General features: G+C 40.6%; 1 protein-coding gene across 8 annotated transcripts in view; it reads right to left on the reverse strand.

Annotated features, from left to right (window-relative positions):
* Fam13c (family with sequence similarity 13 member C) overlaps positions 1-16,180 on the reverse strand; it is a 126,864-nt gene that overhangs the window by 32,833 nt on the left and 77,851 nt on the right. For all 8 annotated transcript variants that reach the window (XM_074078904.1, XM_074078905.1, XM_020186969.2 and 5 more), the window contains one exon: positions 6,197-6,344. In XM_074078904.1, coding sequence (XP_073935005.1) covers positions 6,197-6,344 — 148 coding nt within the window. The remainder of the gene's footprint in view (positions 1-6,196; positions 6,345-16,180) is intronic.

Here is a 16,180-nt window from a genome sequence, read left to right on the forward strand (position 1 = left end):
AGGTAGTGCTGCACAACTATTATTTCTAATTAGATCTCCAGTTATTTCTGGTGACAGTTTTAATAAAACCTCCATACCATCAATCATCCTTGGTGAGAAAGAACAAGGGTTACGCTTAGACATGTAGAATGCCAAACAGTCCCACACATTGAAATTTCAAAATCTAATCATCATCCCACTTCCCATTTAATGACACCAGAACACATGGGAACCACTGTCAAGGAGGAAACATTTGCTTCAGCTGCAAGTGACTGTTGATTCAGTGAGAGGGTTTTGAGCCTAATTATTCTGTGGGCTTCTGTCTTAGTCAGTTTGGGTGCTATCACAAACTATGATAGATTTGGTAGTTTCTAAACAGAGAAATTTATTTCCCACAAGTTTGTAGGCTGGAAGCCAGAGGTCAAGGTGATGGCATGGTCAGGTTTTGGTGAAGGCCCTCTTCCAGGCTGCAGACGGTTGACTTCTCACTGTATCCTCACGTGATGGAAAGAGAGTGAGCTAGCTTTAAGAATGCAACACCACTTCATGATAAAAGCTCTAAGAAAACTAGGAATAGAAGGAATGTACCTCAACATTGTAAAGGCTATATATGACAAATCTAAACCCAACATCATAGTTAATGGTGAAAAACTGAAACCATTCTCCCTAAAATCAGGAACGAGACAAGGGTGCCCACTATCTTCACTCCTATTTAATATAGTACTGGAATTCCTGGCCAGAGCAATTAAGCAAGAAGAAGAAATAAAAGGAACACAAACACGTAAGAGAAACTGTCAAAATATCCTTATTTGTAGACGATATGATCCTATACCTTAAAGACCCAAAAAACTCTACCCAAAAACTCTTAGACACCATAAACAGCTACAGTAAGGAGGCAGGATACAAAATCAACTTACAAAAATCATTAGCTTTTCTATACACCAACAATGAACAAACTGAGAAGGAATACATAGAAACAATTCCATTCACAATAGCCTCTAAAAAAATCAAATACCTTGGAGTAAATTTAACAAAGGATGTGAATGAACTCTACAGGGAGAACTACAAACTCCTGAAGAAAGAGATCAAGGAAGACTACAGAAGGTGGAAAGATCTCCCATGCTCATGGATCGGTAGAATCAACATAGTAAAAATGGCTATACTACTGAAAGCAATATACATGTTTAATGCAATTCCCATCAAAATCCCAATGACCTTCATCACAGAGATTGAAAAATCTACCCTAAAATTCATTTGGAAACAAAAGAGACCGCGAATAGCCAAAGCAATACTCAGCAAAAAGAGCAATGCTAGAGGTATCACTATACCTGACTTCAAACTATATTACAAAGCAATAGCAATAAAAACAGCATGGTGATGGCACAAAAACAGACATGAAGACCAGTGGAACAGAATAGAGGACCCAGATATTAATCTATACAACTATACCCACCTCATTTTTGACAAAGGTGCCAAAAATATATGATGGAGAAAAGACAGCCTCTTCAACAAATGTTGCTGGGAAAAGTGGTTATTCATCTGCAAGAAACTGAAACTAGATCCATGTCTATCACCCTGTACTAGTATCAACTCAAAATGGATCAAGGACCTAAATATCAGACCTGAAACTCTGAAGTTACTACAGGAAGGAGCAGGAAACACTCTGGAACAAATAGGTATAGGCAAAGACTTCCTCAATACAACCCCAGCAGCCCAGCAACTAAGAGAAAGGATAAATAAATGGGACTTCATAAAATTAAAAACCTTCTGCACAACAGAAGAAATGGTCTCTAAACTGAAAAGACCACCCACAGAGTGGGAGAAAATATTTGCCAGCTATACATCAGAGAAGGGTCTGATAACCAGAATATACAGGGAAGTTAAGAAACTAAACTCTCCTAAAATTAATGAACCAAAAAGGAAATGGGCAACTGAACTAAACAGAACTTTCTCAAAAGAAGAAATTCAAATGGCCAAAAATCACATGAAAAAATGCTCACCATCTCTGGCCATAAAGGAAATGCAAATCAAAACCACACTAAGATTCCACCTCACCCCTGTTAGAATAGCCATCATCAAAAACACCAGTAACAACATGTGTTGGCAAGGATGTGGGAAAAAAGAAACCCTAATCCACTGCTGGTGGGAATGCAAGCTGGTGCAACCACTCTGGAAAAAAATTTGGGGGTTTCTTAAAAATCTAAACATAGACCTGCCATATGATCCAGCAATCCCACTCCTGGGGATATACCCAAAGGAATGTACCACAGGTTACTCCAGAGGCACTTGCACACCCATGTTTATTGCAGCACTATTCACAATAGCCAAGTTATGGAAACAACCAAGATGCCCCACTACTGGTGAATGGATCAAGAAAATGTGGTACTTGTACACAATGGAATTTTACTCAGCCATGAAGAAAAATGAAATCTTATCATTTGCAGGTAAATGGATGGATCTGGAGAACATCATTCTGAGCGAGGTCAGCCAGGATCAGAAGACCAAAAATCATATGCTTTCCCTCATGTGTGGACTTTAGATCTAGGGCAAATGCAGCAATGTGGTTGGACTTGGATCACAAGACAAGGGGAGAGCACATACAGGAGATATAGGAATAGATAGAAAACCCAAAACATGAAAGTGTTTGATGTCCCCACTCCAGAAGAACTAAAAATGGCAGGTTATCATGAGCAGGGGATCAGGAACCAATGTAAAGATCAGTTAGAGTTGAATCAACATGGGTCATGACACATGTATAGCTATCCTTAACTCAACTAGCAAAAACGCTTTGTCTTCCTCATTGTGCATGTCTTTTCTTCAACAAAATCAGTGCCTGGAACTGAGCGGGGGAGGGGTGGGGGAGGGGGACAGGGTGGAGAAATGACCCAAACAATGTATGCACATATGAATAAATGAACAGCAACAACAAAAAGAACTCTCTTACAGTGATGCTAATCCTATTCATGAGGACTCCATCCCCAACATCCCCTAAGTACCTAAAGGGAGGTTAGATTTTAAAGTCTGAATGGGGGACACAAAGATTCAGTCTATAATGGTTTCTAGCTCATAAGACATGGTTTTCAACCTACAAGTAGGGTAGCCAATTGTCCTAGATTACCTGGGACTGAGGATTTCTTAGCAAGTGGAACATTTCTTGGTAAAAATGAGACAGATCTGAGAACAGCTTGCTACCCTCAGTCTAGCTCCAAAATGGTCTTGCATTTGGTTCCCTCTCAATTAGTTTTCTCTAAGGGCCCCTATATCCTTCAAACCTGCTTATGGCTCCACTCCTTGTTCATGTCTCCAGCTCACCTACCTCCAGCCTGTGAACTTGATGCATGAGCACTTTTCTCTTCCTGAAGTAAGGCTGATGAAGCCAATTTGCCCCAGATACTGGGTTAAAAGTCCCATGTGTCCTTTGAGCTTCTTCCCTTTGATAAAACTGGGGTAAAGCCATAGAGTACTTGAAATTCTGTCCTAATTCCAGACACTATCCATTCCAATAATCAGGAGTTTTTATGAAATATGAAGAATCCAGGACTTCTATCCCAAACTGTCTAAAGATGAAGCCTGAGAATCACCATGTCGGAAAAGCTTCTGGGTGACTATGATGTTTAAGAAGGCTCTGGAACACACTCTCAAGAACACAGTGTCTCCACAGAGGGTGCCATGAAATGTGTTTGTGCTACAGATAGAGTTTCTAATTGGACTTCTAGAATAGAGGTGCATTTGAGGTATCTTACTAAGTAACAAATACTTTTGCAACCCATAAACTCAAGTTGAAGACCAATATTTTGATATCAAGACAGACAGCCTACTACACTTTGCTTAGATTATCATTTCAAATATCAACTGCAAAAATTAAATGACTTAAGTCTTGCCCTAATCCAGTCTAAAGTGAGTTTCAAACCAGCTTAAGTGACAATTTATATTTACGAATGTTTTGCTGTTAGTAATTAATTGGTAGCATATTATGTCAAGATACTCCTATAAATATCACTTGGTACATTTTGTCTTTGTTATACCAATCATTGGCATCAACTATTAACAACTGAATATGTACGTGTGTGTGTGTGTGTGTGTGTGTGTGTGTGTGTGTGTGTGTGTGTGTAAGGTTTAGGGCTACATGCTAGACTTTAAGAGAAATAAAACTTTTTAAGTTACTATAATCTTTTACTGACTATTGCTATCTGTACTAATCTTATGCAATCACCTGTCACCAGATACTTACACACTCACAAAAAATCATCTACAGTTCCAAGGTATTCAAAGATTTCAGCAGAAATCCATTTGAAACCCTCCCAAACCCATTAAGAACTGCTGATCTCAGCATAAATTTCTTTCTTCTGGGTGATGCACAGATTAGGAAAAGTACAGCCTTCTTTTAAAAATAAATCTTAGTAGCCCGTGACCAAACCATACCATAATTTAAATCATGAAAACACCTTACAAATGTCTGTCATTTTGACAATATCTCTGCCAAATGAAGAAACTCTAGATCCCTGAAAACATCTAGATGTCAAGATGGTTTTCTAGACTCCTGGAAGTGCTTTGGGACACCTCAGATTTATCTACTGAAGTAGATATCCAGTATCTACTCCACAAACCTCCTCTGTAAGGAGGCTTATGCCCTTTTCTGTCACTTGACACTTAACATGGAGGTACTGCTGGCTCCTTTGTGTAAGCAATTTTATGTAAACACAGAATTTGTTTTTACTTTACAAAGACTGCTAATAAGCTTATTCAAATTCCTGTCTATCCAGAATGAAAAAAATGTAAAATAGGCTTGATATTTAGAAATGCAAGTCATGATTAAAAAGAGAAAAAAAAATCTATATTCAACATGCAACCAATATTAAACACTCTTTACTATATAGTCATATAGCTAATCCAAAACATCAGGTAATTCAACAGTTAATTTATATTTAGCTTGGGACTTCTTTACATATTTTCAATGTATTTGTTTGGAGGAGGCAGGATATGGGGTGGGGTAAGGAGTAAAAGGGTCTAAATATCTTACTAAATCCCTAATTAAGCTTCTGCCTAATTTCACTCATATGTCATCCAAATACAGTGGCCAACAGAGCAAGACAACTCATCATGCAACATGGACAGCCAACTGGCCAAAGACGTATACCCATAAGGAAATAATTAACCACTTACAAGCAACATTGCACTAGGCCTCAGTGCCCTTCCTACAACTAGTATTATTTCACAGGTCACTTTTATCTGTTTAATATAATAAAGTGTTTAAATAATGCCTAGATCATAAAAAATTTAAATAACAGTAATAGCTACTCTTAATAACTCCTGTTAGCCACTATTATGAATATGAACACCCCAATGTTGAAGATGACTATTTTGCTGGTTTGACCACGTGGGAGTATTTTAAACAGTAGTGTCTTAAATGTACCACTGCTTATGAAATCAAAACAGACTAACTTTGTAAATCTCTTCAATGTCTTTCATCTCCAGGAGATTGAAGCAACCTCACATGAAGCAATCTCACCTAAGCCTATTCAGAAAGCAGTCTGCAAGCCTCTGACCCATTTGTGTGAGACAACATTAGCTCTGCTCTCATTTCTACTCATGTAAATTAGTGTTTCTAAGTCTTCCTGGGAATATTAATCTGCCTTCTGTTTGTTAGCCAAACTACTATCTCCAGGATTAAAACCAGAGAAACTAACAGAAAATCGAGACTCAATTTTGAGACTTTTTGAGCTGGAAATTAATGAGAGAGGGAGAGAACAGAGAATATAGGATAAGTGGAGCTCTCAACTCCACTTTCCCTGCATTGATGGATCATCTTACAAGCAGTTAACTGAAGAGAGGGAGTAACAGTATTGAAACCCCTCCTTAGTCAGTACTTCAAAAATATCATGAGTTTCAAGATGGTACAGAGTAATCTAAGTACAGTGACACAAAATAACACACCCCTCCTTTGTTAAAGGAGACCAAATAGGAAAATGGAGATGAGAGTTGTGATAGGTGCTTTACCCCATCCCCATTTATGTAAGTCTGACTTTTGGCTGTAGACAGAGGGGTCTACATTAGAGCAAATCCTCATTCCTCCTGCTCCCTCCCAGCTCCCCTTGGGCATCACTTGGGCTTTCATGTTGCATTATGTTCCTCAGGGGTCCAGGAAAAGGATGAAATAGCAGGAGGCTGAACTATATTGAGAGTACAATTTGGGACATACGCTGGCCCTGCCTCTTACCTGCAGAATCCGCCCCATCAGCAGGAACATTCTGGGTCGATGCTGGGGCTGGGTCCTTGAATCCATGCACCTGAACAGCTTCTTCCTGGTTTGTCAAAATTGCAGAGCAGAGATCAGATTCGAGGGCTTGGAGCTTCAGCAAGGAATTCTGCCAGCAAAAACAGAACATCAGGTCAGCTAAGTAGATGCCTAACACACAACGGTGGATCTGCAGCTCCCGCAGGCAACCTTTCCCCAGTGACTGTCAGGAAGAGTGTCGTGGCTGGCCACAGCTGCTTCAGGAAAAGAGCTGGTGGTGAATCAGATGCGTATTATTCCACATGCAGCCTCAGTTTCTGCCTCATTTAAATCCTAACATATATGGATTATCTGTGACACATGGGACTGGTGATTTCGTCAGCAGTAGACGCTGCATCTGGAGAACCAATCTCAGAAGGTATCTGTTTCCCAAGTGCTGAAGCTTCACGCTTTGCAAGTGTTTCATTCATTGTGCTGACATCAGGAGCCGATGATATTAGGCCCCTCCCAGGTTACCTACCATTCATAAAAGCCATCGTCCCTCCAAAGCACAGACTGCAGCAAACCGCAGTGCACAAAGAGTTACTGCTGCAGAGGCTGCCTGGCATCAGGGAGGGGCTTCTGAGCTCCCTTACCCATGCTGTGTAGCATGTTTGCATTTTCTAAGTTACTTCTCTCATATGTTGAAGGAGACAACCCTGGTCCCTCAGCGTAACCCAGCCACTGAGAGAGAAGCAATTTATCTTTCATAGCCCCCAGTACAACCTCCCGCTCACCCTCTCAGTTCTCAGTTTTAATTTCTCCCATGTTCTTAAAGTAAGAACAAGTCATGCAGACTGACGCACATATCCTGCCATGATGCAGATGCCCAGGAAATTAATTCTCCCAACCAGGTGAACGTGAGTCATGCCTGTGTCTCTGGCTGAGTGCTACTCCCCACAATGGGGAACTCTGCTGGTCTCAGAAACTCTTTCACCCACCTGGCTCCAGCTCCAACCAGAACAGTTATGGTGGGGAGGGAAAGAGTGCAGAGCAATTGGTCCTTTTCCTACTATAACTTTCCAGCTCATATCCACTCCTGTTCACACCCTCCCCCCGCACATATCCTATTCCCACACACCTGAACATCCTACTCCACAGCTCCATCCCTGCCTCATGAATACCCCTACCCCTCAACCTGTACCCTACTCCATACACACATACATACTCACAACCAACCTTTCACACTCTTACCCCTACTATACGCACCACACAGACACATACTCCCATACCCAACCTCCCACACTCTTAACCCCTTCTCTCTACAGCCCCCCAAGTGCCCTCACTTCTACCACATAGACACACAAACCTTCATACCCTTATAACCTACTGACAAACACCCTGATCCTCAAGCCGGCTTTCACACACTATTCCACACACACAAACACAGCACACACATTCCCATACCCTTCCTACCACACACTCTAATACCAGTTCCCCATATTCACTATCCTATTCCACAAATACCACCCTATTCCTGCCTCACATACCCACTTCTGACTCGTCCACACCTAATACAACCACACTTAACTTCCTACGCCATAGACACACACATACCCTGCTCATACATACCCTCACTACCTCATACAAGCACCTACTCCCAAATCTCCTCACACTGCAACCCTTTCCTCCCACACACTACCAACTCATACCACATACCCTTATCCATTGTGTTGATGGAGTAGGTATGAGCCACAGCAGTGTTTTAAAAGCTGTTCACTGAGGGATGTCTTAAACCTGTTGTCCTCAGCCATTCTGAAAACAGCAAGATTCTTCCTCTCCTGTGCCCAGGTATGGGTTAGGATGTGATACAAACTTTGTCAGTGATTCAGAGGTTGCTGCCTGAGAGCCAAAGCTCAGAAGAAGCACTTGCCTAAGACCATAGGTTTTTCATGGCTTCCTCCATTGTGAGAGAATGCTGAGTGTGGGAGCAAGAGCCCTAGCCTTTTGAAAGGAGATCCAGGAGGAGAAAGGACACCAAGTTTCTCATAGGATTTAGTAGTTAGTAACTAACCAATAGGGAGACAAAAAGAGCAATTTCAGGAAAGCTTCCTATTGAGGGGCCTTGGAAATTAGACTGACCTCTCAAAAAGAGTAAAATTACTCTGAAGATTTAAAAATAGTATCATGGAAATGTAAAATGGTGTGGCCACTATGGAAAACAGTATGACAGGCCCTGAAAAATACAATTCCTCTGCTGTGCATATACCCAAAAGAACTGAAAGAAGAGACTTAAATTGTTTGTATACCCATACTCATGGCATTTCGATAGCCACAAATTATGTTATACACCGAATTATATCTCTCCAAAGTTCATCTGGTGAAGCTCCCCAATGTGGCTGTATTTGAAAATAGGGCCTTTAAAAAGTTAATTGAGGTTAAATAAGATCATAAGGGTGGGGACCTAATCCAGTGACTAGTGTCCTCACTAGAGGAGAAGACCATGTGATAATAGTTACATGCTATCAGAATGTAACCATCTGCAAACCAAGGAGTGAGGCCTCAGGAGAAACCAACACTGCTGTCCCAATGATTTTGGATTTACAGCCTACAGAACTATGAGAATATAAGTTTCTGCTCTTTAAGTCCCCCTACTCCAGCTTGTGGTGTTTTGTTTTGGCCTCACAAACTAATACAAGGCGCAAACTGTCCATGGGCAGAAGAATGGATAAGCAAAACATTCTTCAGCATTAAGAAGGAAGAAGTGGCTCCAGTGGCACAGTTAGTACATGATACTTATACAAAGAGGAAGACAATTCTGACTTGTGCTACCACATGGATAAAACCTGAGGACATTATGCTAAGTGAAATAAGCCCATTATAAAAGGACAAATACCACATAATTCTACTTACTAAGATATTCACAATAGTAAAACTCACAGGTACAGAGAGGAGAATGGTGGTTGCTAAGGGCTGTTAGTGAGGAGGGGATAGGAGGTTATGGTTTAACCTCCTAGAGTTATGTTTTTGTTGTACAAAAACATAACTGTATTTAATGCCACTAAACTATACACTTAAAATGGTAAGTTTTGTATTATATATATTTCACAACAATTTAAAAAAAAAGAACCATAAGTAAAAGGGGTGGGTCTTTTACTTTACCTTTCATTCCCTCCCCCAAAAAAAAAGTGGCACCAGCAAACTGGCTCAAACTCATGTGCTCTGTGTATTCTGAAAAGCAAAATAGGACACAGTCTTCAGGCCCCAGAGAATCAAAGGGGATGTCAAATCTGCTGTGCACTATAGCTGACTTTGGAGAAGCATTTTTGGCTATTCCAAGCCTTGATTTCTTATCTGTAAAAATAGGCAAAAAATAATGGTGACAATGGCACCTGCTGTGAGGGCAGCTGTTAGATTGAAAGGAGGGAAGGCATGGAAAGCTCTTGGCAGAGCACCAGCATGTGGTACCTGCAAACCTCAGAGGCCACTGAGAAGAGCTCTGGCCAGTGGTGAGGCCACACCCTCAGGGTCTCACTTTGCAGCTGCCTAGCAAGGACCTTAGGCTGGATGACTTCTGAGGGAGAAAAGCAAATATGTACCTATACTGAGGATGGAAGCACAAACAATCTGACAGCAAATGGATACTTAGACAGTGTTTGTGCAACATAAATAAATAGCGGAGAGTTTCACCAAGTAGGAAAGAGTGCACTGTACTTCAGATTCAGAGGCTTCTGAATCCTGCAGAGAGTGAGGTATAATGCCGCATCTCATGATGGCTAGAAGTGTTTATGGTTGTTATCCATCTCCCTGCCACCTTCTCCCTCACTGGTACTAATTTGAACAAGCGGGAGTACCACAAGAGAACTATTTGCATGGGTGGTTATTCTTCTCTGAGATACCAGATATAACTAAGCTTAAAGAAATGGGGAAAGAAAAGAACTTATAATAGGAAGAGGGGAGAGAGGATGAAGGTCTAAAGAAACATGAAGATCTCTAAATAGCAGGGGAAACAAGTGCTACAGTAGAGTACAAAAGGCAGAAAGGAAGAAATTGCAGACATCTGTCTGAAATTATAGTTCATTCCCCACTACGCACTGTCCCATTACCTGAGGACAGGGCATTTGTAAATCCTTCTGAACAGAGGGTGGGAACCTGGACACCCTGTGTGGGATGGATCCCTAAAGACATACCTCTCCAAGGAACCCAGGGCAAGGGAGTGGGGAGAACTGTCTATGCACTGTCACTTACATGCCTTTGTAATAGATGCTAGGAGGCATACGACCTGTCTTATTCATAGTGGTCCTGTAGAGCCACCCTTAAACTATACACATGATTCATTTTTTCCCCTTGCAGATGTAATGGCCACATACAGTTCCTATGCTCAGGTAGCTTTCGATGTGCAAACAGCTGCACTAGGCTCTAGGATATGAGATGAAATCAGTCCCTTCCTTATGGAGCTTCCAATTCAATGGGAAACAGCTAATATGCAAACAAACCATAACGACAGTTATTATTTTCATAGGGTTATGGAAGAAATAAATAGCAAGCTGGGGGGAGGATGACAAACCACATTTCACTAATCAGTCATGCCTGGCTTAGTAACAGCGTATGTAGGAATATACTTTTTCCATTACAGAAAAATTAAAAAGGACCATAGCCCACTGTGGTCTTATCCCTCAATATAACCACTTCTCTCTTCTCCCTTCTCTGCCCTCTCTCCCATATTTCCTTTCTTTAGATATGGTCTGGCTTTTTTGCCTAGGCCAGTCGGGGACTGTGATTCCCAGGGACTGTGATGATGATATGTCTATCATATGGCTGGGGTGACAGGCACATACTACCACACCTAATTTATTTGTTGAGATGGGGTCTCACTTAACTTTTTTGCATCAGGCTGGCCTTGAACTGTGATCATCTGATCTCTGCCTTCTGAGTAGCTGGTGATATAGGTGTGAGATACCACACCTGGCCCCAGCCCTTCTCGTATATGGCTTCTATTCCCTGCAATAGAGCCAACCTGCTAATGCTTTTCCAGGTTTAGATCAACATATCCCTGGATGGATGCCTAGAATCTATAGAAAATTGAGTTAAGAGCTAATGGACCCTCTAAAGAATGATGACTACTTCTGCTTCTCCAACCATCCCATCTGAGTAAGAAAGAAGCTAGAAAGAAACCTAGGTGTGAAACCTAGATATGGTTTTCTAAAAGCTAATTTTTCCATTTCATACAATGGAAAGCACGTTTCTTGTTTTAGAAAATACTCATTTTTCTCTTCTCTACAATTACCCAGGTCCTACTTTAGTTGAGCTGGGATAGAAAACACCCACACAAGCTGGATGGTTGAAAACTATTTTGGGGGCCTTTGTTTACATTTCATCAGTTATACAGAATGGGTAGTTCAAATTTAGTTTCTATTTAGAGGTTGTCTGTCCTTCTCCCATTCCTTGATCTTTCTAAGAACTGTATGTAGATTCACTATGGTGATAAACAAACCAAATAATAAATCTGCTCAAGACTGGGGATACAACAGAATCCCCAAACATCTATTTACTACTCTTATTCCCTGGACTTCCATGTTCACTAAGTATAAACTCCCTCTACCTGAACCCCCACATACACCCCCCAAAACACACAATACCCTTCCTTTCCAACTGCTGATTCACCTGATTCCTGTCCTCTAGGTCCCAGTTCCTATTCAGCTATAATATCTTCAAGGTCCAATTTTCATCAAATTATTGATCCATTACCTTATCTAAACAGAACCCTCCTAATTTCTCTCTTAGCATATTGTCTGTTTCCTTCCTACCACTCAGCACAATATGTAATTGTGTTTGTCTCCTTGATAATGGGCTCTTCTTAGCTCCATAGGGCTAGAATCTCACCTCCATTGTTACTGCTCTATCTGAGCAAATTGTGTTGATCTAGAATGGACCAATACAAAGACTGCCATTACATGTTAGTTTTATATTTAGAGCCTTTAGCTAGTGCTTGGGAGGGAGCATCTGAGTATCTAATTTCAACCCCCCCACCCTGTGCCCTGGTTTCAAAGTGCTAAAAAATCGCTCAAGAGCTTATGAAAGACATACATTAGCAGGCAGAGGCCACCCCAAAGATTCTCCTTCAGTGGGTCTGGAGCAGGTCATCTTGATGCAAGACGTCCAAGGCCTTTGCTTGAGAAACATCGCACTTTTCTCTGGAGCCTTGACATACTCTTAATGCTGTTTTGATTTTCTGCTTAGCTCCAATTGTACCAGAGCAATGTACAGTTGCCCTCCAATCTTTTAGCCACTCTCATCCCCTTTGTGACCAGGCCTCCTCTTGAGAACTGGAACCCCAACACCAAAAATCCTAAAGTATAAAAAGCTTGGAATTCAGACAATCTTGACTCCTTAACTGCACTTGCTGGATTCTGGATGTGCTTGCCAAACAAAGTAGACTTCTCGATGGCTATAAGAAAAAAGCCAATGCATCTTTTCCTTAGAAACACTGGGCTTTGCTAATCTCTCTGAGGACTGTGTGTTTATGTACCAGCATGTTTTGCATCATGACACTACTCAGTCCAACACATTCCAGCATCCCTGTGTGCAAAATGCTCAGTCTTCACTTTTCTGTTCTCACCAACAGAGACTCAATACAAAAGCACCAGGTATTAACTTCAAGGAGCTAACTGTTATACAAGGACCTAAATCCTATGTGGATCCTACCAGCACTTCTTTTTAAACAACAACAACCTAACCACAACACACAATAACACAAACCACATTTCCTTTCAGTCAAAACATTTCAGCCTGGGAAGGGAGAGTCCTGTACTTAGTTTCGCCTCATTCTGATATCCTCGTTATGTTTGCCTTATTAAATAAACAATAAAACAAGACATTTGGAAGAGAATAAAACAGTTTTATAATCTCATATCTTAAATCAGGACTCTGAGATTCTCTAGGTGATAAGATATTGATTTTTTTCAAAAATAAAATATGTCTTATTTGTAACTTATGGAGCATAATTTAATAGTGTCTCACTGGAGTTACTAAGACTTAACAATCCAGAAGCACAGGTATTAGGATGGATATACCACCATCCCTTGCCAGCTAACCTTTCTTTCCAAAACATTAACTACATCTCATAGGCTAAAATCCACAAAGCTAGTCTGTGCTATTGTTTATATGGTTACTTCTTTGTAGCTACTATTGTTTTAGCAATGAAAAATATTCTGCTTAAAAACTAAACTCAGTGAGATGTAAGCACAGTAGAGGCCAACTGAGCTCTTACTGTGGCTTATTCTGGGTTGCTGGTCAAACCACTTAATTCTGCTGGCCCATAGGCCCTTTGTTATTTCTGATGACAGTACTTAACCCTTTCAATTTCCAAATTTCAATGAATATTTGAAATCAATAAATCTCCTGGTGAAAATCATAAAATCACATGTCATATAAAATACAATGATATACTTATATCTTAAAAGATGTCCTCAAATACCAATATTTTTCAGAAAATAAGAAAATTCAGCTTCTTACTCTTAAAACTTGAGTTTTATAGCTCTAAGAAATCCAACAATGTCCTAAAATGGACAAAATGTGCTAATGAATAAAAATCCAGGCTCTCAGAGGTTAAGACCAGAATTGATGCATGTCCCTAGAAAGCAGGAATGACAAAGTTCATTCTTCTACTGCAGCCCCTGCTCCCTACTCTTGTACCAAACCTAGAACTAGGCACACATTTGCTTCTCAATTAATACTATTGAAGGAAATAATTGTTAGAAAAAATCCAAGGAAAAATGGGTCTTTCAACCAGCAGTAATAATTTTTGCAATAATTAGCAGGGGTGGTGGGTATGGAATACATATACATGGAGTATATATGTGAATGTGATCAACTCTGTATTTCACCAAGTGAGAGCATGTGAAAAAACAATTAAAACCTTTCCCTTCATTTCATGACACAATGAAAAATTTAAGTATAATCTCTAAATTAAAGAGCTGTTCATAGACTTTATCACCATGAAAAACCCACTGTCTTTATTGTTTTTATGTTTATCCTTTTGCTACAAAGCATGAAAACTACAGCATAGGCAGACCCCTGTCAGCTAATGAACTAATCTTTTGTGAGAGAGTAGGACATCAGTAGAGTGAAGAGGAGTAAATGAAAGAGTGAGCAATAAGAAAAAGAAAGAGCCAAAAGGACCAAGCTGCAGTGGAGGAGATGAGGAAGACTGGCAAGCAGAAGACAAACACAGGTGGATCAGCACTGGCAAGTCTTGCCATGACTTCTCTGCTCAGTCCAATACCTTTGATGTTTCTCCAAGTTAATTCTCATACAGGGAAGAATATGGGCAGCCTCTGGCATGGCTTCTACCCTTTCTGCCAGGACCACTCTAAGGATTGCCCTGACTACAGATCTGCTTCCTCTGGAAATAAGAAGCCATGCTGGATCGCTGCCTCTGAAAGATGGGGCCTGGAAATAGTTCAGTTTCTTTATGGTGCAGTTCATTCACCTGGGATGAGAACTAGGGCTCACACCATGACTGTGTTGGCTACAGGATGTCCTTGTTGACACCAACAACAAAAGGTGGCTAAAATTAAATGAATCATAGGATACTGTTTCAGCCGAGGAAGAAACCTTGGTAGGGGAGCAAGGTCACTTTATTTCAACTCTGAAACCCATACTAGAAAAATGTCAAGTGGCATCCTGCAGTGGTCCAGCAGAGAAGAAAATTACCTTGGAGATCATGCTGCCAGGACCCCATCTTCTGCAAATAGCCCTCCTAGTTTCAAAGAGGAAAATATAGCCCAGGTCTAGTCAACCAGTTTATTCCAAATCCCAAGGTCATAACAGGAATACAGAAAATGTTCCAAGGCACATAAATGACACTGAAGTATGGGACTTTTTTTAGACCTTTCTAGTTTTAGGAATAGAAAAAGGAGAGACTCTAATTCCATTGTATGGTAGGCAGAATTCTGAAGATGGCCCTCCCTCAGGACTCCTGTATCCTGGTTTTTGAATGATACACTAATCTAGGTACTACTATGAAGGGATTTGCATTTAGTTGTGTTCTAACTCAGCTGACCAGATACAGAGATTATTTGGGTGAGGTTGGCCAACTGGGTAAGGTCTTCATGGGCATCGAAGAAGGAGAAGAGGTGCAAGCGAAGGGAATGCGTAATATATTCAACAAAATAATAACGGAAAATTTCCCAAATCTAGAGAAAGATATTCCCATACAAATGCAAGAGGCCTCCAGGACACCAAACAGACCAGATCAAAATAGAACTACTCCACGACATATCATCATTAAAACAACAAGTTCAGAAACTAAGGAAAGAATATTGAAGGCTGTAAGAGAGAAAAAACAAGTAACATACAAAGGTAAACCCATCAAAATCACAGCAGACTTCTCAACAGAAACATTAAAAGCAAGAAGAGCATGGGGTGAGATCTTCCGGGCACTGAATGAAAATAACTTCAACCCCAGGATACTCTACCCAGCAAAGCTATCATTCAAAATAGATGGAGCAATAAAAGTCTTCCATGATAAGCAGAAACTAAAACAATATGTGACCACAAAGCCACCATTACAAAAGATTCTGCAAGGGATCCTGCACACAGAAAGTGACACCCAACTTAACCATGAAAAGGCAGGCAGCACCAAACCACAGGATAAGAAAAAGCAAGACAGTAGAGAGTAACATCAAGTTAGGTACACACAATCAAACCTTCAAACAACTAAGATAACTAAATGGCAGGAATCACCACATACCTATCAGTACTAACACTTAATGTTAATGGACTTAATTCACCCATCAAAAGACACCATTTGACAAAATGGATTAAAAAAGAAGATCCAACAATTTGTTGCTTACAGGAGACTCATCTCACCGACAGAAATAAGCATATGCTTAGGATGAAAGGCTGGAAGAAGATTTACCAAGCCAATGGCCCCCGAAAACAAGCAGGAGTAGCAATACTTATCTCTGACAAAGTAGACTTCAA

Source organism: Castor canadensis, chromosome 7 (genome assembly GCF_047511655.1).
Source record: "Castor canadensis chromosome 7, mCasCan1.hap1v2, whole genome shotgun sequence".
NCBI lineage: Eukaryota > Metazoa > Chordata > Mammalia > Rodentia > Castoridae > Castor > Castor canadensis.